At 38.1% G+C, this 23,222-nt stretch overlaps 4 protein-coding genes across 4 annotated transcripts in view; all 4 read right to left on the bottom strand.

Annotated features, from left to right (window-relative positions):
* The window catches only part of LOC112159314 (taste receptor type 1 member 1-like), a 6,085-nt gene extending 3,247 nt beyond the window's left edge, over nucleotides 1–2,838 (bottom strand). Inside the window, exons 1-5 of the mRNA XM_024293325.2 lie at nucleotides 2,487–2,838; nucleotides 2,003–2,300; nucleotides 1,155–1,883; nucleotides 743–949; nucleotides 405–525 (exon numbers count right to left, since the gene is read on the bottom strand). Of these exons, the coding sequence (XP_024149093.1) occupies nucleotides 405–525; nucleotides 743–949; nucleotides 1,155–1,883; nucleotides 2,003–2,300; nucleotides 2,487–2,665 (1,534 nt within the window). The 5' untranslated portion in view covers nucleotides 2,666–2,838. The remainder of the gene's footprint in view (nucleotides 1–404; nucleotides 526–742; nucleotides 950–1,154; nucleotides 1,884–2,002; nucleotides 2,301–2,486) is intronic.
* A 3,177-nt stretch (nucleotides 2,839–6,015) lies between these two features.
* On the bottom strand, nucleotides 6,016–10,681 carry LOC112159823 (taste receptor type 1 member 1-like). Its single transcript, XM_024294130.2, has 6 exons — nucleotides 10,466–10,681; nucleotides 9,995–10,289; nucleotides 9,135–9,860; nucleotides 8,549–8,755; nucleotides 8,169–8,289; nucleotides 6,016–8,091 (listed from the first exon to the last, which is right to left on the bottom strand). Exons 1-6 carry the CDS (start codon nucleotides 10,648–10,650, stop codon nucleotides 7,160–7,162), a joined length of 2,466 nt encoding a protein of 821 aa, XP_024149898.1. The 5' UTR covers nucleotides 10,651–10,681; the 3' UTR covers nucleotides 6,016–7,159.
* A 9,570-nt stretch (nucleotides 10,682–20,251) lies between these two features.
* LOC118599011 (taste receptor type 1 member 2-like) lies at nucleotides 20,252–21,670 on the bottom strand (the record flags this gene model as incomplete). Its single annotated transcript, XM_036213016.1, has 2 exons — nucleotides 20,252–21,509; nucleotides 21,586–21,670. Coding segments are annotated over 2 exons (1,017 nt in total), but the record flags the coding sequence as incomplete, so codon positions are not given.
* A 42-nt stretch (nucleotides 21,671–21,712) lies between these two features.
* LOC112159837 (taste receptor type 1 member 1-like) overlaps nucleotides 21,713–23,222 on the bottom strand; it is a 4,396-nt gene continuing 2,886 nt past the window's right edge. The window contains exon 4 of the mRNA XM_024294145.2: nucleotides 21,713–22,120. Within this exon, the coding sequence (XP_024149913.2) occupies nucleotides 21,854–22,120 (267 nt within the window). The 3' untranslated portion in view covers nucleotides 21,713–21,853. The remainder of the gene's footprint in view (nucleotides 22,121–23,222) is intronic.

Consider the following 23,222-nt stretch of genomic DNA (forward strand, 5'->3'; position numbering starts at 1 on the left):
AGGTATGGTGGCCGCGCTCGGGTCAAGAGGAATGAGGATAATGAGGAGACCAGAATCAGCTGCAATAAGGTTATTAGTGATCTTCAACAGAGCAGTTTCAGTGCTATGTAAGGGACACAAATCGGACTGAAAAGCTTCAAGAATAGTATTCTGCTGAAATGATTGTGGAGTTTGGGAGTGACAATTTTCACAAGTATTTTAGAAATGAAGGGAAAGTTAGAAATCGTACAAAAGTTTTTATATGTTATAAAAAAGGTAATAAACTCATTGTTTCATGATGGAAGATGTTAATTATTTGTCTCCTCAAAATTAAAGGGAAAATAATTTGTTTCTATTCTTTTCACCCTCCTTTGAAACCTAAAAATGGCTTTTAGCTAATCTCATTCCTCCATGAGTCATTTTACCTGTTATGTTTATGTAGGTTTTAGTTTTACAGATCTCACAGCTGAAGCAGCATTTGTGGATTCCATTTGGCTTTTTTGCATATCCTGCTGGACACTCTGAAGAACACAATGCAGTCGGCACCTGCACAAAATCAGGGGGATATCAGAAAAGCAAACAGAAGGTTGTAGGGGGCATTAGAGAACTTGCAAATAAGCATTATATATAAAGTTTTAAGAGATGAAGTGGAAAAAATGTAATTGTGTTATGTTATTTTGAAATAAAGGAAAAAAAAACAACAATAAATAATGCATGCCCTTTTCTTCACATTTATGTGTGCATCACTAGAAGAACTACTTACTTCTCCATTTGTGAACCACTTAATTTTGGTCTTATTGATGGAGAGATGGGTTGATTGTTGAAAATGATAAAAGCCGACTTCCTCTGCCTCCCCACTGTGGTTCCAGAAAACTATGGATAAGGATCCAAATTTGGGGTCCCCATTCTCATCAAACTGAACAGCTTGGTTTAACAGAGTGAAGTTGGATTTTTTTAACTCTTCCAGGATCTGTTACAGTTGTGCAAAAAGGCAGATATTTTATAGGGAGTGCAAATTTTAAAATCATGTATAAAAGACTGAAATGATAAAATATCAGAAATTACTATATTGGTTGCAAACATTAGCAATAATTACTTAAAAAATGCTTTGGTCTTTAACAGACAATTACAAAAGCTAACTGAGAAAATGTTCTTTTAGGAATAATTTTACTCACCATTTGTGGGTAAACTGTAATATTTCTATGACACGTGCCAGATCCGCACCTCAAAGTGTTGTGTAGAGCATGTGCAATGGCGTAAACAGCAGCATAAACGGGGAAGGAGAAAGATGGATCAGCTCTAAGAAGACTTTTTACACTCACGTTGCTGCAGCTGCACTTCTGATTACAAAACATTTCTTGTTCTGTGTCGCCACCATGCACTCTCTGACTTGTTGCAGAATAGATAAAATCAGTAAAACCAGGTATTGTCACAACTGGCTGAGCTACCCCGAGTACCGTTCCAATATTTTGGATTCCTTCCATGTTCGGCAGCTTTTTGTTCAAGGACCAGCCATCGTCTGCGATCCACACCTTATTGGTGACGTTCAGCTGAACTGCAGACTCTATAACAGCCTCAGCATACACTTTTGGAGCAAATACAACAATGACCTTTATATTCTGCTCCTCTAGCTGCTTGAACACTTGTGAGTAATCTGTATCATGGTTGATTGATTTGTAATAGGCCAGGCAGATATCACTTTCTTCAATCCTGGCTTTGAACTGCTCCAGCCCGTCTTTGCCAAAGTCATCATCACTGTTTAAGAAGGCAACCCAGCGCCAGCTAAAGTTCTGGATGATCCCAACAATAGCATTTATGACATCTTTATTAGGATGCACTGTTCGCAGGAAAGAGGGATAAAGATTTTTTCGGGAAAACACAGAGCCAGAGCATCCATAACTAACCTGTTAACGTGAGAGAAGAGACAATCATTTAATGACAACACACTTGAGTATTACATACAAATGTAAAATATATTTCTTTCTAAAGATACTTAAATAAAAAAAAACAAAACAATATTTACCATGGGAAAGAGATTTGACATGAAAATTGGGGCAACAGTGAGGGCATGAGTGCTTGTGAAAGGACCGACCACTCCGATCACGTTAGGCAGCCTCATTGAACCTTCTTCCAAGGGTCGGATCGAATCCTTGACAGAGAGGAGTTTGAAAAGGCCTGGAAAGCTGTGTATATCCGAGCAGTGGTCAAACATCTGATAGCCAAGAGATATGTTTGGCAAGAGGACGGTGGAGTTGTTGATTTCCTCCACAGAGAACCTCATCAGCTGAAACCTCCGATAATTTGGGAGTATGAAAAGTTTACTTTGGAAGAGAGAAAAAAGAGACAAACCATAGTTCTTGACATTTTTACATTTTAGACACAATACCTTAAATTTAAGGTTCTGTTTTTGAGCAAAACATTGCATATAATTACGTCTCCTCTTCAATGACTTTTTTACATATGAATTCAAATGGATAAATGTAATGAATAATTTATGACAAACCAACCTGGAGCAGTCGATGGCTTGCGGTCTTTGAAAATGAGCTGTAGCGACATAATGAATGTTAAAAAGTCCACCTATCAAGTAATCTCCTCCCAGATGAAACTCGGAGGTTTGACCGGCGCTCTGAGCTGTAGCCTGCAGGAAACCCTCAAACAAACACAGGAGAGTCAGGGAGACTTTCATTTTGGTTCTTGTAGTTTATTAGTCTGAAATCTAAGAGGATTAGCTTCAGCTTTTATCCAGCTGAAGAGCAATAATGATAGTTAAGCCTCATCATTTCCATGCTGCTGGAACTAAAATGCATGTTAATAAAATTGTTTGCAAAGAATTTACAAATCAGTATGCAAAAGCATTAAACCCACTGCTGGACTGACTGACAGGGTTCAACAATCATTGCTAGAATATTACGTATTACTTGCGACCGTGACAATTTTAGACAAATCTGATGTAATTTTGGGTCAGAAAAAAAAAACTCAGATCAAATTTTGAAAATTACATTCGTTATCATTCCTTAAACTAGCATTTTTTTCCCTCTTTTTTGGTGCTATCACAGCCAGAATGATCAACATATGTATCATAGAAAATAATTATTCCAGCAAAATGTTTAGGTTTGTTGACACATCTTTATTAGAAATCAAACATGACTGAAATAGAAGTTTTTCACCTGAAGAATAATAAAAGTTTTTTTCTTACAGTGACAAGGATGCAACATGACTTTATTTTAGAAATACAGAATTACCCAGCATTTAGAGATCTTTGTAATCGGTCCAAACACAATTTTAATGACATTTGATCAGAACAATTAGGAGAAAAGTTGCTTATATAAAACCACATCAATCAATTACACATAGTTACTGTTTTTCAGACATTGAAATGTAATTACATCACCAGTTGAGTACAAAAAAGCTAATAATTTACAAAAGTCAAACTGATGAACTGACTGATTAAAGTTGTTAATAAAAACTGTCTGCCTAACAAGAGCTGGTAGGAGTTGGCAAAAGTCTCCTACTTACAGTATTACTATACTTTAGCAAATAACAGGTTGTTTATATCTTAATTGTGTCACAATTGTTGGATTTAAAATAATATGTACATTTTAAATCAAAAAAGACATTGAAAAAACACCAGGAGCATGCAAAAATAAAAAAGAGCAGAAACTAAACTTGAAATTTCAAAATAAGTTTTGTCAAATCTTGTTTACAATAGAACACACATATTTTATAAGTTTTTCTGCATTCTTTTCACAACATAGTGCATATTTCAATGAGAAAATAAGAACAAAAACCCCAACAATTTAATCAACAAAAGATGAAAACTTGGGTTATTATTGTGTCACTAAATACCATATCAAAAAACAAACTGACAGATGATATCTATATAAATATATATAAAGAATACATGTGTATATTTGCATGCAAATGAAACAATTACTTTAGATGAAGCTACACAATTATAATATTAGTAATTATTAGAAATTAAAAACATAATCAAGAACATAAATGATCTATGAACTGAATAAAATGAGTGCTAAGTACTATTATATTGCTAAATGTAATAATATACAATAATTTGATAATTTTGCACTTGATAACATCAAAATGAAAAAGTTGTTGAAATTTTTAGTATTAGTTAATTTACTGTGTAAATCTTAAGGTAAAAGTTTTTTTTCATCTTTTATACTGACAAATTGTGGGACTATGGGTCACAAGTTTAGAAACAGAAAGATTCATTCAACACTGGTTACTAATGATGCTTAATTTCCACACATTTTGAACCTGATTGTTTCAAAGAAGACTTTTTCTCTTTGGTCAATGCTAATCTTTTACACCCTCTTTCAAATGAGTTCTACACGACCTAATGTCTGCCCACAAAGCTCATTTGTTATAGTAAATGCAAATACATTGTTTTCAGACACTTGTGTAATGGTAGATTATTACAAATACGATAAACATCATAAATGTTTGAGTTTGAACTTTCACTTTAAATTAACAATATTACTAAAAGTTTTGTGATATTTCACTAAGGAAAATGATGACAGCTCAATAAATGATTTTAAAACGTGTTTTTGTGCCCAGAAGTCAAAAGCAAAGTTTTCTTAGATAAAAGGAGAAATAAATCACAATTTCTTTTGTTATATGGCAACACCGACAGGACAGAAGGACTATGTAAAAACGTAAAATATTTGTGTCTGAATTTAGTGAGGAAATATTAGACAGTGAATAACTCACCTCAAAACAAGCAAACAAATAGCTGTTAATATGCTAGAATCAGCAGTTTGTAGTGTGCCATTTCGTTTCATTCATTTAAACGTGATAGTTATAGTTTCTTTTATAAAGTGATATATATTTGAGACTATCAGTTTGGGTCATGACAGTTTAAAATTCAACTAGGTTCTGCTAAATGCAAAGACGTTTTCACTGAAGCCACTAACAATCTTTCACACATGAGAATTCTTTGGCTTTTTAACATTCTGAGGAGAGGAAGCTTCTGAGGAACCCTGATGGCGTCATTTCAGAGTAACTAAGAGATATGTCCTGCATAATGTGAAGAAAAAAAATATATAAATTCAAATTTAAAAGAAATATTTGTATATTCATTCTCTTATCAAAAACCAGGAAGTGCTAAACGTTGCTGTTCCACTAAAGACCACTAGAGGGTGTTGTTGAAGCAGCACATGCTTCACGTGCTTTGAGCCCGCCCACTATTGCAGGTAATGCAGACGGATTGGCTAGAACTTTAGAGCGCTAAACAGAGTACAAGTGATTGACATGTCCTAAGATGAGTGGACTTCCACTTAAACCAAGCAGCGAAATGTGGAACCGTTTACAGCATTAAATTATAACAGTTCCTACTTGTAACCGAATTTTGTTGGCCAACCCTACCGAGAATACTTTAATATTCTATTTGCATATGTGGCCTCTGGTTTTGGTGCATGTTCTCACAAAATGCTTGCATGTTCATCAAAGCAAACATGCCAAAGAGATTATGCACACTAACATGGATTTTTCACAACACAATCTAGTTGTGCCCCTGTATGTTTTTGCAGAGCTTTCATGTTCTAATATATATATATTAGATATGTATTCTGAAGGGTTAAACCCATCAACTACTTGTCAGCAGTCATTCAGAGTTGCTTATTTATAAACTACTGGCTGATCTGGTATAACACTGAATGAGATCTTGGAAGTATTGCTCTGTGTTTTTTTCTGGTTTGAAAAGTATTATGTAACATCTTGGGAAAAAATACACAAGTAGAAAAGAGTACAGACTTAAAAGTATTACCAAAGCATTCATAACATTTATATATCTTCCATGAAAATCTGCCGAGAAAGTTGCAAAGCAAACCCAGAGAGAAATCAGTAAAAGCATTAAAAAGGTTATTGCTTTAGCTTCATTGTAATTTTTTGGAAGGTTCTTTCCTGTATATGAGAAACAAAAGCTAAAAAAAACCAAGACAGATACTAAAATAATTGAGATGAGTATGTCATCAAGAGTTTTCTTAAGCTCACAACCTAGTATAAATCTGTCTGAGTAAAATGTAAAATGTATCTTGAAATTATTTTTGGGGGGTTAAGTGAAAAACGGGTGATGAGTAAAATGGCCTGGAGGAAAAATGTGGCAGCAATGAATATCCAGTGTGCATGATATTTAGTCCAAACTCTAGAGATATTTGGGAACTTGGCTGATATTTTGAAAATACAAACAATTTGAAATGAGCGCACAACAAAACACGCCAGACAAACAGTATAGAACAACAGAAATGGAACAAACCTTAAAACACAGCTCAGAGAATTATTGGCTGCCCCCTGCCCCCCCTGGCGACCTTATCAAGATCCTTCTGCCAAAAAAAAAAAATACAACACTCCTGAAGGACCAAACCCACCCCGCCCACCACCTGTTTGACCTACTGCCATCAGCACGCCGCTACAGGTCAATCAGGTCACATACCACCAGACTGACAAACAGCTTCTTCCCCTGATCCATACGAATGCTGAACAACATCCAATGAACAAGATGTAAAATTGTCAATCTTTGCACAAACCGCACATCACACTTTAATAGTATTTATTATTGTACTTCCTGTTTAAAATTATTACGTCTTTCGTACTTTTCCCTTTGCCTTACGCGTGTACAGTTTCTTATTGCTATTAGTGTAATTATATGTTATCTTCTACTTTATTTCTTTTTTATTCTTATTTTTTATTTAAATTGTTTTTCTCTGTTTTATTGTGCTGTGCATTGCTGCTGGTGGACCACTCACAATTTAACTGTTACTGACAGTTACAATAAAGCCTTTGAATCTTTGAATCTTGAATGTGCTAAAAAGAATGAATCAGAGCAAGAATGGTTATTCTGGCAAATAGAATGACTGGGAAATAACAGTCTATTTCTCCATGGAAGTCTATGGGACTTTGGCCTTTTTGCAACCCCTGGATACTATTTGGAAGACAATAGGGGATGGGTTTCTCAAGCCATTGATATTCATGTAAATGATCAATATTTTGGCCACAAGAAGGACTGAATCTAGATCTCCTTGTGCCAGTCCTTAACCCGGATCGACCAAAAGGTGAACATCAGTTTATAATATTCTAGAAAAAACTCTAAATTATAAAGTAAGAGGTACTATGAAGGCTTAAAGCCATCAGCCATTGTCAACAACCTTTCAGAGTTGTGTATTTAAGAACTACTGGCTGATCTGGTATAACACTGAATGAGATCTTGGAAGTATTGCTCAGTGTTTTTCTCAGGTTTAAAAAGGATTATGTAACATTTTGGAAAAAAATACCCCAGTAAATAAGAATACAGACTTAAGAGTACGGCTGAAGCATTAATAACATTAATCGACTTTCCATGAAATAATTTGATGAAAGTAGCAAAGCTTATCCAGATGAGGATCAGCAGAAACATACAAAAGGTTATTGCTTTAGCTTCATTGTAATTTTTTGGAAGGTTCTTTCCTGTATATGAGAAACAAAAGCTAAGAAGAATCAATATAAAGGCTAAAATAATTGAGATAAGTGAGTCATTAAGAGTTTTGTCAAAATCACAACCTAGTATAAATCTGTCTGAGTAAAATGTATCTTTAAATTGTTTTGGGGGGTCAAGAGAAAAATGGGTGATGAGTAAAATGGCCTGGAGGAAAGATGCAGCAGCAATGAATATCCAGTGTGCATGATATTTAGTCCAAACTCTAGAGATATTTGGGAACTTGGCTGATATTTTGAAAATACAAACAATTTGAAATGAGCGCACAGCAAAACACGCCAGACAAACAGTATAGAACAACAGAAATGGAACAAACCTTAAAACACAAAACGTGACTCTGGGCTCACCGAAGTAAAAAAACACACTAATGCTGCACAGGCTGAGGCATCCTAAAATTAGAAAGCACATTGGACCTCCGGCAGATTTGACAACAGGTGTGTTGTAGTTGAGGGCAAAGAGAACAGAAATGGCCGCAATGAAGATCAGTAAGATCAAGGTTCCAACCATGACACCTATAGCCCCGGGATCATTGAATGGGACATACTCCTGCTTCCGTTCAAAGCACGATGTACTTCCAGCTGGAGACCACTCTGTCTCCTTGCAGCTGATGCAATTATAGGGATCTGGTGACATGAATGCCAAAATCATTAATTTATTGATTTTTATCATTTAAGAAATAAATATAAAAACTTGAAGTTACCTGTATTGTTCAAGTAAGTTTCTTTAGGACAGATTGTACAACTGAAGCAGCATTTGTGAAATCCTTCCTGCTTTTTCTTATGTCCATCAGGACAATCTTCAGAACAAAAGGATTTAGGAACCTGTGCAAGACAAACAACCACAATTTTATAGAGTAAAAAGGTAAAAGTAAATACAATGATGTTACTTTATAAGCCAGCATAAAAACTAACTCACACTTTACTTCAACATTTCTAACTAACCTTCAGAAATGGGCATTAAGTATTCTGTAGCCTATTTTGTTAGACAAAATATGCTGCTTATTCTTACATATATTGACTTAAGTAAAATAATATTTTATTTATGGGCTGTTAACCTAGTAAAGGAAGAGGGAAACCTTGCCTGTCCGTCTCTATGCCAATGGATTTTAGACTTGTTAATTTTAAAGATGGGTTTTGGGTGAAACGTATAAGAACCGATCTCTTCTGCATTACTGTTCTTATTCCAGAAAACTATGGCATAGGGTCCAAATTTGGGGTCACCATTGTCATCAAATTGAACTCTGTGGTTTAAAAGTGTGAAGTCTGACTTCTTGAGTTCTTTAAGGACCTATGAAACAAACAAACAAACAAAAAAATCTGTCAATGTTCAAGTGATCTCTGACAGAAATTTAAAGTACAGTAAGCAAATGATCTAATTTGTTAATATAAGGTAATGCACTTGTAAAAGTATATCTGACACATTACAGAAAATCTCAAAACTACATAAAAAATATTGGCAATGGAATGGAATACTATTTCATTAGTATCATCAGAACTTAATGTGCTGAATGCTAAAAATATAGTAATATCTAAGATGCAAAAAATGCAAAAAAAACATTGACTTTTACTTCTGAACACAAATGTGGCATATGTCTTTATTGTATTTTTATATTTAATTGTGGTTATCATTTTTTTAGTGGGAGAAAAATAATTCTTTGCTTCCTTACCATGTCTGGGTGAACCTTAATGTCCTTGTTGCAGCTGTCAGCTCCACACTGCAGCACTGCGTGTAAGGCATGGGCAACGGCATATACAGCAGAGTAAACAGGGAAATTGAAAGAGGGATCTGCTGTAGTGATGTTTTCAGCACTCAAGCTGCTGCAGTTACACATCTGGTTACAAAATGAATCTTGCTCTGGATTTTCACACTGATTTTGAGCTTTGAAAGAATAAATAAAATCATTGAATCCTGGGATTGTTATTTTTGGTTCAGCAACTCCAAGAACAGTCCCAATATTTCTGATTCCTGCTTTTTTAGGAAGCTCTTTGTGAAGAGACCAGGCATCTGCTGCAATCCATACCTTGTTTTTGACATTTTGTTGGATTGCAGAATTAATGAGATCTTCAGCTGTCCATTCAGCAGTAAACACAATTATAACGTTTACATTTAGGGATTTAATCTCTTTAAAAAGTTTAGGATAATCTGTGCCATTACTGAGACCATAATTGAAAGCCATACATATTTTAGTGTCCTTGATCTTTTTCACAAATACATCCAGGCCATCTCGTCCATAATCATCATCAATGTAGAGGAAAGCCACCCAGGTCCATTTGAACTCTTCCAAAAGTTTACAAATTATTTCTATGACATCTTTGTTGGGATGCACTGTTCGTAAGAAAGATGGAAAATTCTGTTTTCTGGAGAAGACTGAACTTGCTGCTCCGTAACTAATCTATTAAAGAAATGAAGAGATTACATCAGTCTTAATGGCAATTTTTTTTCAAAAGAAAACTTATGAGGCTTCAGTGCTATTCAATGATTTCTAAAAGAATGATATGAGAACAACAAACTGGAAAACAGACGTACCATTGGAATGAGGTCCATCATGAACAGCGGTGCAACAGTCAGTGTTGCTGTGCTTGTGTATGTGCCCACCATTGCTATCACTTTTGAGAAGTTTGCTGATTCTTTCCAAGGCTGAACTGAACCATTCACAGACATCAGGCGGAAAATACTTGGAAAATTCTTTGTGTCTGAGCAGTGGTCAAATATTTCATAGCCAAGAGTCACATTGGGTAGCAGACTGGTAGAATTATTGATTTCCTCTATTGAGAATCTCATCATCTGAAACCTCCGGTAACTTGACAGTGTGAACTCTTGACTGTAGACGGGAAGAAGGAAAGTACTAAGGATCAACGTGTTGATATTTTCTTAATCTTGTTCTTCAACAAAGATGTATGTACACAAAACACTCAAGTTTTTACAAAAACCATAAGTTAATTGAACTGTTTCAAAAACTGATATTTCATTCATATAATATATTTTAGGAAAACTTACCTGGAGCAGAGGACGGCTTCTGGGATGTTTAAATGAAGAGTTCCTCTGACATGATGAACATCAAAAAGTCCACCAAGTAGGTAATCTCCTTCCTTTTTAAACTCAGAGGTTTGGGGGATGCATTTAGTCTCTGTATGCAAGTTACAACCCAGAAGGGACAGACTAACAAATATCAATCTAAACATTGTTGTTCTAACCTGTGGCACTCATATGTGAATTTCAGCTCAGCCAGAAAGTCCCTTTATGAACAGACACCTGTGATGAACAGGCTTCTGTTAGAAGTGGCCTTGTGTTGTAATATTCCCATACAGAAATATTTAATTTTCAAAACAGTATGCAAAAACGTAGCATGCAAATCCATTTGCATTTATTTTCTGAAATAAAGAGTTCTTTAAAAACAGAGACAAGTCCATCTTTAGAATTTTGTACCTTTGATATTTGACAAAATGTGCAGAAAATGTATGAAAAACATCAAAAGTGTAAAACACAAAACAAAGCAAATAACTGTAGTGAGGTTCTTCTTTGTATATATGACTCATGCAAATTGAAAATTCTGGTTGAGAAAATTCCACAAAGCTTTCAGCTCCTAAGTGAATATTCAATGCTGAAGTGCCTGTTTGTGTTTGCTAACATACTGATGTTAGTGTCCTCAAACAGCCCCTGTAAACAGGCCTGGCCCTGGGCAGCATGGCGCCCTAGGTGAAAAGGGATGTTGCTTCACCTTCAGTTCACTCCAGATGTGTATTTTTTGGCGCATCTGCTCAGCTGTAGTCATAACAGCTTCTAAAATTAATTAGACATCGTCCATCTTGACTTGTCGCCAACTGCTTTCTGCCTCTTTCTCGTTGATTGTGTCTTTAGACACAAGAAACATTTTTTTAATAGTCCTATCTCACAGCTAGGCAAACAGGTAAGAACTGAAGGCCTCTTGTGTTGGTCAGATTTGACTTGTACAATAGGGGGTTATGAATCTTTAGACACAAAAGGTATACATTTGTATTAACCATAAACCTTTCTCTATTTGAGTCTCAGCTCTGTTCATGTTGGGATATAGGTTCAATTCAGGGATATGGGTAATCCCGTCGGCCACAGGGGCCCCCAATGCCAGAGAGCACAGGGACACGAACACGGAGAATACAAGCTCCAGCCCAGCCAGAAAAATAGCCCTCCTGCTGCGCCAAGGAGCCCAGCACAGGGCCCAATGCCTGGAGAGCCCCCCAGCTCCAGACAAGCAGCCTACAACCACCTGGGAGTTCTGAGCATCCTCCACATCAACCCCAGGTACAAACCAGGGCCCCTCAGGGGAGATCCGCCCCACAATCCGGGCAACCCCTACCCACCCCACAGGAGGGATCAAGGCAGTGGCAGTCCACCCAAGAGGAGGACGCCCAAGAAAAATGTGGGGGTTCCCCACAAGTGTGTTAAACATGGGCTGAACAGGCTCTCATTGTACGAATTTTGGAGAGGGCCCCAGGGCAAGGAGAAAATTAGCACTGCAGGAACACGGACACTTCCAGGCTCAGATTTGATGTGATACCTGGCTCATGATCTTGCCAGAGAACTCAGGGATCCCTCTCACTGAGTGGAGAGAGAACCGCCTGGCCCAGGAAGCCAGCACCCAAGTGATACAGCCCCTGTTGCTGAGGGCTCGAATCCATGTGGCAACTAAAGTAGCTTCAACCCATAGACTGTTTGTAAGAACTGTACATAAGGAGTGTTGAGATCCCCCAGTAGAAATGCATTACCTCCAGCCCTCACGAAATCAGAATACATCCTTTGCTGCCACTTACTAATATGTCTAGCCATATTGCAAATGATTGCCACCCCTCAACAGTGATTAATCCGAGTCGGTCTAAGTCATGTTTTTAAAGGAACTACTGTTGCCAATCATGAGTGAGCTTGTTCTGGCTTGTCCAAAGTCCACACCCCTCCCACTGAAAGCAGCTCGGGGCAAATCTGTCAATGAAATGTTGGAGGTCAGGCCAGCGGGCACTGCATACTTTTACTGAGGAATCTGATTGGTCAGTTTCTAACTTGAATAACTGGCAATAAAGGACAAAAAATATAGGATTAGAAAGAATGTGCTAAGAAGAATGCATCAGAGCAAGAATGGTCATTCTGACAAATAAAATGACTGAGAAATAACTGACTCAATGGAAGTCAATGGGACTTTGGCCTTATTACAAACAGTGGGTACTTCCTATTTGGAACACAATAGGGGAGGGGTTGCTAAGTTCATTGACATTCATGTCAATACCCCAAGCTCATTGGCCTTGTGGAAGAGTGTCCACCCTGAGACTGCAAGGTCATGAGTTCAAATCCAGGCCGAGTCATACCAAAGACTCTAAAAATGGGACCCATGCCTTGACACTCAGCATCAAAGGTTTGAATTGGGGGGTTACACCAAATGGTACCCAAGTTCAGCTGTGTCTGGAGCTCACCACTCCCCCAGGGGAGAACAAATTTCACATACTTATGATTTGGTGTTTTCATTTATTGGTTTTGGTGTTGTTGCTTTATGCTTATGTTTTTCTTTTTGTTTGTGCTTCCACAGGGTGTCGTGGGGCAGGAGGTGTGGTCTTTTCTACCTGGTGGCCTTGCACATCTGCATCCCATCATAATTTCTGAACCTTCAAAAGCCTCTCCCTGGCTCCTCCAACCTGCCATGTTATTTCCCTTCCATTCTGTCCCTTCCGGGTTCCAGTAAAGCTCTCATTGGCCTAACTCCCTGCCTTCTCTGCTAGTCTGCTTTCTTTTGTTATTTTTTGTCTTGTGAGGCTAATACACCTTCACTATTACAAATCTCATCTGACTCTGCTCTGGGATCTGTCTACTCACCCTGACACTTAAGTGAGTGACAAGTAATGGGACTTTAACTTACTGGATTTTCCTGTTTACGTCTCTAATCACTTGTTCTTGTGTTTTTTGCTTGTTTTGAATTGAGACATTGGGCTAGATCTCCTCCCCAGTCTCCCCTCTCCTGGAATTGGATCTTCAATTTGTGTTTTTCCCAAATTGCATTCCTGCCACATGCCATACCACTGCCTGGACATCTACAACTTTTGCTTAAGTCTCTGTTTGTGTCTCCATACCACCTCATTCCCCTACCTTCTTAAACCACATGGTGTATGAAAAACCAACATTAAAAGGTCTGGGACATAATATCTTTAATTGAACCCTCCATTTTTGTTCAAAACATCTTCAATGTATATATGTGGCAACACAAGCAGTGGGAGGTTTTGGGCGCACTAAAATGTTTAGCGCAAGATCACACCGGGCACAGATGCAGTTCCAGAAGTTTCTTAAAATATATAATTTATTACAATAAAAACAAAATACTCAGCCTTCCTGCACCTACCAGACCAGGTTAATAGGTGGGGAGGGATACCTAAAATAATTAAAACACCCCACACACATGCACAATGCCACACAAACAGTGAAGGGACGAGGAAGTCCAACCCAGGAAGCACAGCACACTGTAGAACCACACCTCCACCTGTAACCTGGTTTTTGTGCTGCAGCTCCAAACACAATGATTTCAAGCACCAAACTGAATGGGCCAGGAACCTGAGGCACAGTGAGCAGTGTGTCAGGCACAAAGCAGCTCTGCATTTATAGTCTGTACCACACCCTTTGGGCAATCGGGAGAATTAAAACCACCTGTGTAGTAGGTGTATCTAGTTCTTACTGCTACATATGTTATGGCCCAATCCGAATACTCCCCTTCTCCCTTCCTCTTAGCCCTCCCCCTTGATTTGAAGTGGCAGTTGAAGTCAAAATTGTGTCCGGGATTATTATTTTTTTAAGTTTCACACTCCAAACAGAGGGATCCAAAGTTTACTGTTGCGAGAGTAAATCATATCGCGCTGAGAAGCGCTTTTCTTCACGTGGATGTGCTCTGAACCTCAGATGTTTACATTAAAATGTAGGTAATGACTTTTTGTTGTAGCGTGACCTTTTTAAAGTTATAAAACTACTGTTGTTATGTTTATTCAAGCACTGGAAGCTCCGCGCTAATGCTAGCAGACCAGTGATATTGATGATGTCGTCGAACGAAAGTCACGTCTGTAATATTAGACCCTATTTTTTTTCATTACCCTTCGTTTGAAGCAAGCACTGAGGGATAAACGAAAGGGATGGGGGGGGGCTAAGGGTAAGGGAGAAGGGGAGCATTCAGATCAAGCCTGTGTCTTCTCTCCAATATATATATATATTTTTAATATTAATTTTAAATGGATAGATGTGATAAATAATTTATGAAAAAGCCACCTGGAGCAGTTGATGGCTTCTGGTCTATGAAATTTAACTGCAGCAACATAATGAATGTTAAAATGTCCACCTATCAAATAATCTCCTCTCAGATGAAACTCTGAGGTCTAAACGTCGCTCTGAGCTGTAGCCTGCCGGACACTCTTAAAGAAACATAAGAAAGTAAAAGAGACTTTCATTTTGGTTATTGGAGTTTGTCTTTTGTGAAATCTAAGAAGTTTAGTTTCAGTTTTTATCCAGCTGAAGAGCAATAATGATAGTTAAGCCCCATCATTCCCATGCTGCTAAAACTAAAATGCATTTTAATGAAATAGTTTGCAAAGAAATCACAAATCAGACAGGTTTCAACAATCAAAAAAAAAAAAAAACTGGTGGTGAATGCATGTTTGCCATGTTGGATCGTTGAAAAAATAGGTCACTTGTTGCCAAAAATGTAATGTTCAGGTGTAGCAAGACAACCATAGTTACTTAATCAATGCTTTATTAACATTTCAACAGCAGTTCTCAATTTTGTATTCCAGTAATTTTTCTTCTCTTCCTACAACTCCCCTCCAGCACCTCCTGGTGGCCGGGAGTATACATGACCATAAAACACAACATACATATGCAGCTTATATTCACCACGAATAAATGAATCCTGAATAAATAATGGAAACACATTCTAAGTGCTTTGAGCATCTAAAATAGTGGGAAAAAAGTAATTCATTATTATATACACTGTATATAGAAATGGATTACTTTTTTGTACTAAGAGGGTGTAAAATTTCCCCCCTAATGGAAATAAGTTCCACACGACTTCATGTCTGGCTGCAAGGTTCATTTGTTTTAACAAATGTAAAAACTTTGTTTTCAGACACTTATGTAATGGTAAATGATTACAAATAAGATGGAACATTATCAAGATTTGAGTTTTAACTTCCTCTTTAAATTGACAAATATTACAAAAAGTTTTGTGGTATTTTACAAAAGAAAACAATGACAGCTTAATAAACCATTTTAAAACTAGTTATTGCGCCTAGAAGTCAAAACCCAGGTTTTTATTAGATAAAGGAGAAATATAAATAAATCACACTTTCTTTAAATACATACAAAAATGGTTGTTAAATTGAAATTCAAAAAAGACAATGACAAAAATCACACTTTCTTTGAATACATACAAACATGGTTGTTAAATTGAAATTCAAAAAAAGACAATGACAAAATGTTTTGTAAAATATTAGTGTTTCAATACATTAAGTGAGAAAATATTGAATAAAATGAGAATAAAATGAATAGCTCACTTCAAGACAGGTAAATGAATCCTCTGCTGTTAATATGCTAGAATCACTTATTTTGTTTCATTTATTTAAAAGTGAAAGCTATTGTTCCTACTATATACTGAGATTTTGCTAAATGCAAAGACATTTTCACTGAAGCCAGTAACAATCTTTCACATGTGAGAATACTTTGGCTTTGCAACATTCTGAGGAGAGGAAGCTTCTGAGGAACGTTGATGGTGTCATTTCAGAGTAACTAAGAGAAATGTCCTGCAGAATGTGAAGGAAACAAATCCATGCAAATAATATTTTTTTTGTATATTCTCTTATTTAACAAACCAGGAAGTACTAAACGTTGCTGTTCCACTAAAAACCACCAGAGGCTGGTGTTGGAAGGGAGCAGCACATGCTTTATATAGTACACTGTCTGGGATCTAGTATGTATTGTAAAGACACAAGAAAACTTATAAAAACAAAACAAGAATGTAGAAGTTTGGTGTTGAATCCCTCATGTTTATAAGTAAGTTTACACACAATGAGTAAAAATATTTACAGCATGATGAAAACACTTTTAGATGTTTATTATAATTTAACAATTCTAAATATGGTGGCTGGTATGCAAAATTAAACAATGAAACATTTTATTAGATTTTATTATTACTCAAATTGTTATCACTAGATATGTCACTAACATTCGTTTCTGGTATTTCAAAAGTTTAACGCAAGCCGAAAAGATTTGTTTCCTTGGTTGACTTTACATTTTCTTCATGCCAGTTTGCAGATGACTTTCAGACAAAAAATATATGTGAACTTACCAGTAGCAATTGCTTTTTTTTCCAACTGTAACAAATTCACTTGAGAATGCTTTATTATTGTTTGCATGTGGATTCTGTTTTTGTCCACACCCCTCCCACTCAAAGCGGATCAGGGGAATCTGTCAATCAAACGTTGTAGGCGGGGCCAGCGGGCACCACATACTTTTATTGAGGCATCTGATTGGTCAGTTTATAACTCAAATAACTGGCAGTAAATGAAAAAAGCTTAGCAGCAGCTCTGGGCAAACATTTTTTGTATTAGTTTTTGTACTGACTTGTTCCTAGCCTACATGTGCAATGGGGTTACTCAGTACTCGCCTCAGTAACTGCTTACCATCCGATAGCAGATCACAACAGACATTAAAATGGACCTTACACTGACTCACAACATCCCAGAGGAAATCATCAGGCCACCGGCCACTCCGTGGTTTGTTGTTGCCATCGCAAGGCGCAGAAGGTGGCGCAGAGACAGGAAGCAGAAACATGGATGCCGTGCTGGCCTGCTAACACGGCTAAGGAAGGAGCCACATCGTCCTCCGCAACCATGCCAGATCCCTCGCCAACAAAATGGATGAACTACAATCGGAACTTGCCTACAACCGCACCCTTCAGGATTGCCGCTTCTGGTTATCACTGAGTCCTGGCTGCGCTCGCTCATACCAGATGCTAGTGTGGAGCTAGCCGGTCGGGTGCTACATCGTTTCGATCGGGACAAAAACTCTGGTAAGACGAGGGGAGGCAGACTTTATGTCTATGTTCATGAAGACTGGTGTCGAAACAGCAGGGTAACAGCTTCTGTTCCCCTGACCTCGAGGCTGTGTCTATTCAGTGCAGACCGTACTACCTTCTCAGAGAGCTAACGGCAGTCATTGCTACAGCTGCTTTCATCCCTCCTGATGCTAACATTACCACCGCCCTCTGCCAGCTCCACCAACAAAACAACAACAAGCCCACCCAGAAGGCCTCCATATAACTGCAGGGGACTTTAACAAAGCATGTTTAAAGACTGTTTTCCCCAATTTATATCAACATGTCAAGTGTGCAACCAGTGGTAAAAGCACACTTGATCATGTTTACACCAACATTAAGCATGCTTCCAGAACAACCCCCCTCCCCCATTTTGGTCGATCTGACCACCTTTTGCTGGTACTCATCCCAGCCTACACCCCCCTCAGACACCAGTCAAAACCAGCAATGCTCCCCATTCGCACCCTTCCTGCTGATGCCTTCCCTCAACCACAAGACTGCTTTGCCAGCACAGACTGGAGTGTATTTAAACAGGAGGACCTTGAGGCCCATACAGACATTGTGCTGTCCTATATCAAGACCTGAGTGGAAAACGTTACAGTGTCCAAACATGTCCGGGTCTTTCCAAACAGGAAACCCTGGATGACATCTGAGGTCCAGACCCTCATCAGAGCCCGCAATGCAGCCTTCAGATCAGGTGATGACTCTCTCTATATCACAGCCAGAGCCAATCTGAGAAGGAGCATCCGCCAGGCAAAGCAGGACTACAAAAAGAAAATTGAAAATAACCTGCAGGACAACAACCCACGGCAGGTGTAGAGAGGAATCCAAGCCCTAACCAACTTTAGGGGCCTGAGTACAATCCCCACCCACAGCAGCAGAGCGCTAGCAGAAGAACTAAACAGCTTCTTTGCCCACTTTGAAACCTCCTCTAACCCACAGCCACTACCACCACCTCACAGCACCAACACCGCTGCTCCACTCATCCTCCAGGAACATGAGGTGTGAAGAACCCTGAGAGTTATAAAACCCAGGAAAGCTGCAGGACCAGACGGCATCCCAAGTGTTGTCGTCAAGGAGTGTGTGGGTGAGATGGCTGGTGTCCTCACCACACTGTTCAACCTCTCATTGTCCCAAGCCTCTGTCCCAAGCTGCCTCAAATCGTCCACCATCATCCCCATCCCCAAAAAGTCACCTGTAAATAGCCCCAATGACTTCAGACCCATCGCTCTAACATCCGTAATCACTAAGTGCCTGGAACAACTTGTCTCCAGCCACATCTCGGACCTTCTCCGAAAGATATTTGATCCCCTCCAGTTTGCCTATAGGGCAAACAGATCAACAGAAGACGCCACAGCCCTGACTCTGCACACTGAGCTGAGCCACCTGGAGAACAAAGAGAGCTATGTCAGGCTGCTCTTTGTAGACTTCAGGTCAGCTTTTAATACAATCATCCCAGCCATTCTCATCTCCAAACTGCTGAACCTTCACATGACCAAGCTCACCTGCCAGTGGATAAAGGACTTTCTCACCAACAGCCCACAACAAGTCAAACTCGGTCCCCAACTCTTCTCCATCCTCCACCACAGCACCGGCTCCCCCCAGGGCTGCGTTCTGAGTCCCCTACTGTTCTGCCTGTACACCGCCTCACACACCTCAAATGCCATCTTCAAATTTGCCGATGACACCACCGTGGTGGGGCTGATCTCAAATGGCGATGAGACGGCATACGGGGCGGAGATCAGCAACCGGGCCAAATGGTGCTCGGAGAACAACTTGTCTCTAAATGTCCAGAAGACCAAATAACTAATTTTGGACTTTAGAAGACACAGTCATGCCGACGCCACTGTATTAATAAATGGAGAACGGGTAGACTGTGCTAACTCCATCAAATTCCTGCGCATCACCACCTCTGCTGACTTTTCCTGGTCAGCGAACATCCGGGCCGTGGTGAAGAAGGCTCAGCAGCTGCACTTCCTCCGCATCCTGAGGAGGTGTAATCTGGACCAGAGGCTGCTGGTGAACTTCTACCGCTGCTCTGTGGAGAGCATTCTTAACCTTCTCTCTGAATGTGTGGTACCCAGGCTCCACATCATTGGACAGAAAGGCTGTGCAGAGGGTCATCAACACAACTCAGAGAATTATTGGCTGCCCCCTGCCCCCCCTGGCGACCTTATCAAGATCCTTCTGCCAAAAAAAAAAATACAACAATCCTGAAGGACCAAACCCACCCCACCCACCACCTGTTTGACCTGCTGCCATCAGGACGCCGCTACAGGTCAATCAGGTCACATACCACCAGACTGACAAACAGCTTCTTCCCCTGGTCCATACGAATGCTGAACAACATCCAATGAACAAGATGTAAAATTGTCAATCTTTGCACAAACCGCACATCACACTTTAATAGTATTTATTATTGTACTTCCTGTTTAAAATTATTACGTCTTTCGTACTTTTCCCTTTGCCTTACGCGTGTACAGTTTCTTATTGCTATTAGTGTAATTATATGTTATCTTCTACTTTATTTCTTTTTTATTCTTATTTTTTATTTAAATTGTTTTTCTCTGTTTTATTGTGCTGTGCATTGCTGCTGGTGGACCACTCACAATTTAACTGTTACTGACAGTTACAATAAAGCCTTTGAATCTTTGAATCTTGGATGTGCTAAAAAGAATGAATCAGAGCAAGAATGGTTATTCTGGCAAATAGAATGACTGGGAAATAACAGTCTATTTCTCCATGGAAGTCTATGGGACTTTGGCCTTTTTGCAACCCCTGGATACTATTTGGAAGACAATAGGGGATGGGTTTCTCAAGCCATTGATATTCATGTCAATGATCAATATTTTGGCCACAAGAAGGACTGAATCTAGATCTCCTTGTGCCAGTCCTTAACCCGGATCGACCAAAAGGTGAACATCAGTTTATAATATTCTAGAAAAAACTCTAAATTATAAAGTAAGAGGTACTATGAAGGCTTAAAGCCATCAGCCATTGTCAACAACCTTTCAGAGTTGTGTATTTAAAAACTACTGGCTGATCTGGTATAACACTGAATGAGATCTTGGAAGTATTGCTCAGTGTTTTTCTCAGGTTTAAAAAGGATTATGTAACATTTTGGAAAAAAATACCCCAGTAAATAAGAATACAGACTTAAGAGTACGGCTGAAGCATTAATAACATTAATCGACTTTCCATGAAATAATTTGATGAAAGTAGCAAAGCTTATCCAGATGAGGATCAGCAGAAACATACAAAAGGTTATTGCTTTAGCTTCATTGTAATTTTTTGGAAGGTTCTTTCCTGTATATGAGAAACAAAAGCTAAGAAGAATCAATATAAAGGCTAAAATAATTGAGATAAGTGAGTCATTAAGAGTTTTGTCAAAATCACAACCTAGTATAAATCTGTCTGAGTAAAATGTATCTTTAAATTGTTTTGGGGGGTCAAGAGAAAAATGGGTGATGAGTAAAATGGCCTGGAGGAAAGATGCAGCAGCAATGAATATCCAGTGTGCATGATATTTAGTCCAAACTCTAGAGATATTTGGGAACTTGGCTGATATTTTGAAAATACAAACAATTTGAAATGAGCGCACAGCAAAACACGCCAGACAAACCGTATAGAACAACAGAAATGGAACAAACCTTAAAACACAAAACGTGACTCTGGGCTCACCGAAGTAAAAAAACACACTAATGCTGCACAGGCTGAGGCATCCTAAAATTAGAAAGCACATTGGACCTCCGGCAGATTTGACAACAGGTGTGTTGTAGTTGAGGGCAAAGAGAACAGAAATGGCCGCAATGAAGATCAGTAAGATCAAGGTTCCAACCATGACACCTATAGCCCCGGGATCATTGAATGGGACATACTCCTGCTTCCGTTCAAAGCACGATGTACTTCCAGGTGGAGACCACTCTGTCTCCTTGCATTTCATGCACTTATAGGCATCTGGAGACATGGATACCAAAATCTTTAGTTTTTTAATGTTTTTATCATTTAATAAATAAATATAAAAACTTGAAGTTACCTGTACTGTTCAAGTAAGTTTCTTTAGGACAGATTGTACAACTGAAGCAGCATTTGTGAAATCCTTCCTGCTTTTTCTTATGTCCACCAGAACAATCTTCAGAACAAAAGGATTTAGGAACCTGTGCAAGACAAACAACCAGAATATAAAGCAATAGCTGAGTAAAAAGGTAAAAGTAAATGCAATGATGCTACTTTATAAGCCAAGATCAATTGGTAAATGTATTGTATTGTGTGCTTCTTCTTACATATATTGACTTAAAAGTTTAAGAATAATTTTCTATGTGCTGTAAGCCTTTCCTAGTGAAGGAAGAGGGAAACCTTGCCTTTCCGTTTCCATGCCAATGGATTTTAGACTTGTTAATTTTAAAGATGGGTATTGGGTGAAATGTATAGGAGCCGATCTCTTCTACATCACCACTCTCGTTCCAGAAAACTATGGCATAGGGTCCAAATTTGGGGTCACCATTGTCATCATATTGAACTGTCTGGTTTAAAAGAGTGAAGTTTGACTTCTTGAGTTTTTCCAGGATCTATGAAACAAACAAGCAAACAAAAAAATCTGTCAATGTTCAAGTGATCTCTGACAGAAATTTAAAGTACAGTAAGCAAATTATCTAACTTGTTAATATAAGGCAATGAACTTGTCAAAGTCAAGTAAAGGTATATCTGACACATTACAGAAAATCTCAAAACTATGTAAAAAGTATTGGCAATGGAATGGAAATGTGCCATGTCTTTTTGTATTTTTATATTTAATTGTAGTTGTCATTTTTTTTAAGGGGAGAAAAATAATTTTATGAGTTCTCCCAGGACCTATGAAAAAAAATCTTTATAATCTTTGTCAAAATTCAAATGATTTCTGTCAGATTTTAACTCTGGAGAACCTAAGAACAATTTCCTTCTTGGCTTTTAAACATATTTTTTTTCCTTTCTTTTTTCCCATTTTGATTAACAGCAGCCAGAAAATTAAAAAAAAATAAAATAAAAAAAAACATAAAAAGTGAAAATAAATAAATAAATACCATTAAAAATTAAACAAACAAATGAATAAATAACAGCAGACAAATGCAAATCAATAAACATTGGAAAACACTGAGCAAATGCTCATCTTTTTTATTATAAGGTAAGGAACATGTCATAAAGTAGGTTTGATGTCACATTACATAGGATTTCCAAATATTGTTAAAAAGGGGACAATTAAATTAAACAAATATCATTAGATTATTAATTTAATCCAATATTTGACGCAGATACATTTTTGAATACCTTATTTGCAAATATATTTATCAGCTGCATCAAAGCCTAATGTGCCAAATGGCTGAAATAAATAAATATTTAAAATGTAAAAACAAGAAGCTTTCATTAACTTCTATGTCTGATATGTCAATATTGCATATGTCTTTTAAGATAATATTTTTTTCATTATTTTAAAGAGGAGATAAAATAATTACTTGCTTTCTTACCATGTCTGGGTGAACCTTAATGCTCTTGTTGCAGCTGTCAGCTCCACACTGCAGCACTGCATGTAAGGCATGGGCAACGGTATATACAGCAGAGTAAACAGGGAAATTGAAAGAGGGATCTGCTGTAATGATGTCTTCAGCACTCAAGCTGCTGCAGTTACACATCTGG

Source organism: Oryzias melastigma, linkage group LG7, assembly GCF_002922805.2.
Source record: "Oryzias melastigma strain HK-1 linkage group LG7, ASM292280v2, whole genome shotgun sequence".
Taxonomy (NCBI): Eukaryota; Metazoa; Chordata; class Actinopteri; order Beloniformes; family Adrianichthyidae; genus Oryzias; species Oryzias melastigma.

Excerpts from the sequence above, each read along its gene's own strand:
- LOC112159823 (XM_024294130.2), bottom strand. The coding sequence starts at position 10,650 with ATGTTTAGATTGATATTTGTTAGTCTGTCCCTTCTGGGTTGTAACTTG. Across the intron at positions 9,861-9,994 it reads TGATGGACCTCATTCCAATG|ATTAGTTACGGAGCAGCAAG; the intron begins GTACGTCTGTTT and ends TTTCTTTAATAG. Across the intron at positions 8,092-8,168 it reads AACTTACTTGAACAATACAG|ATCCCTATAATTGCATCAGC; the intron begins GTAACTTCAAGT and ends TCATGTCACCAG.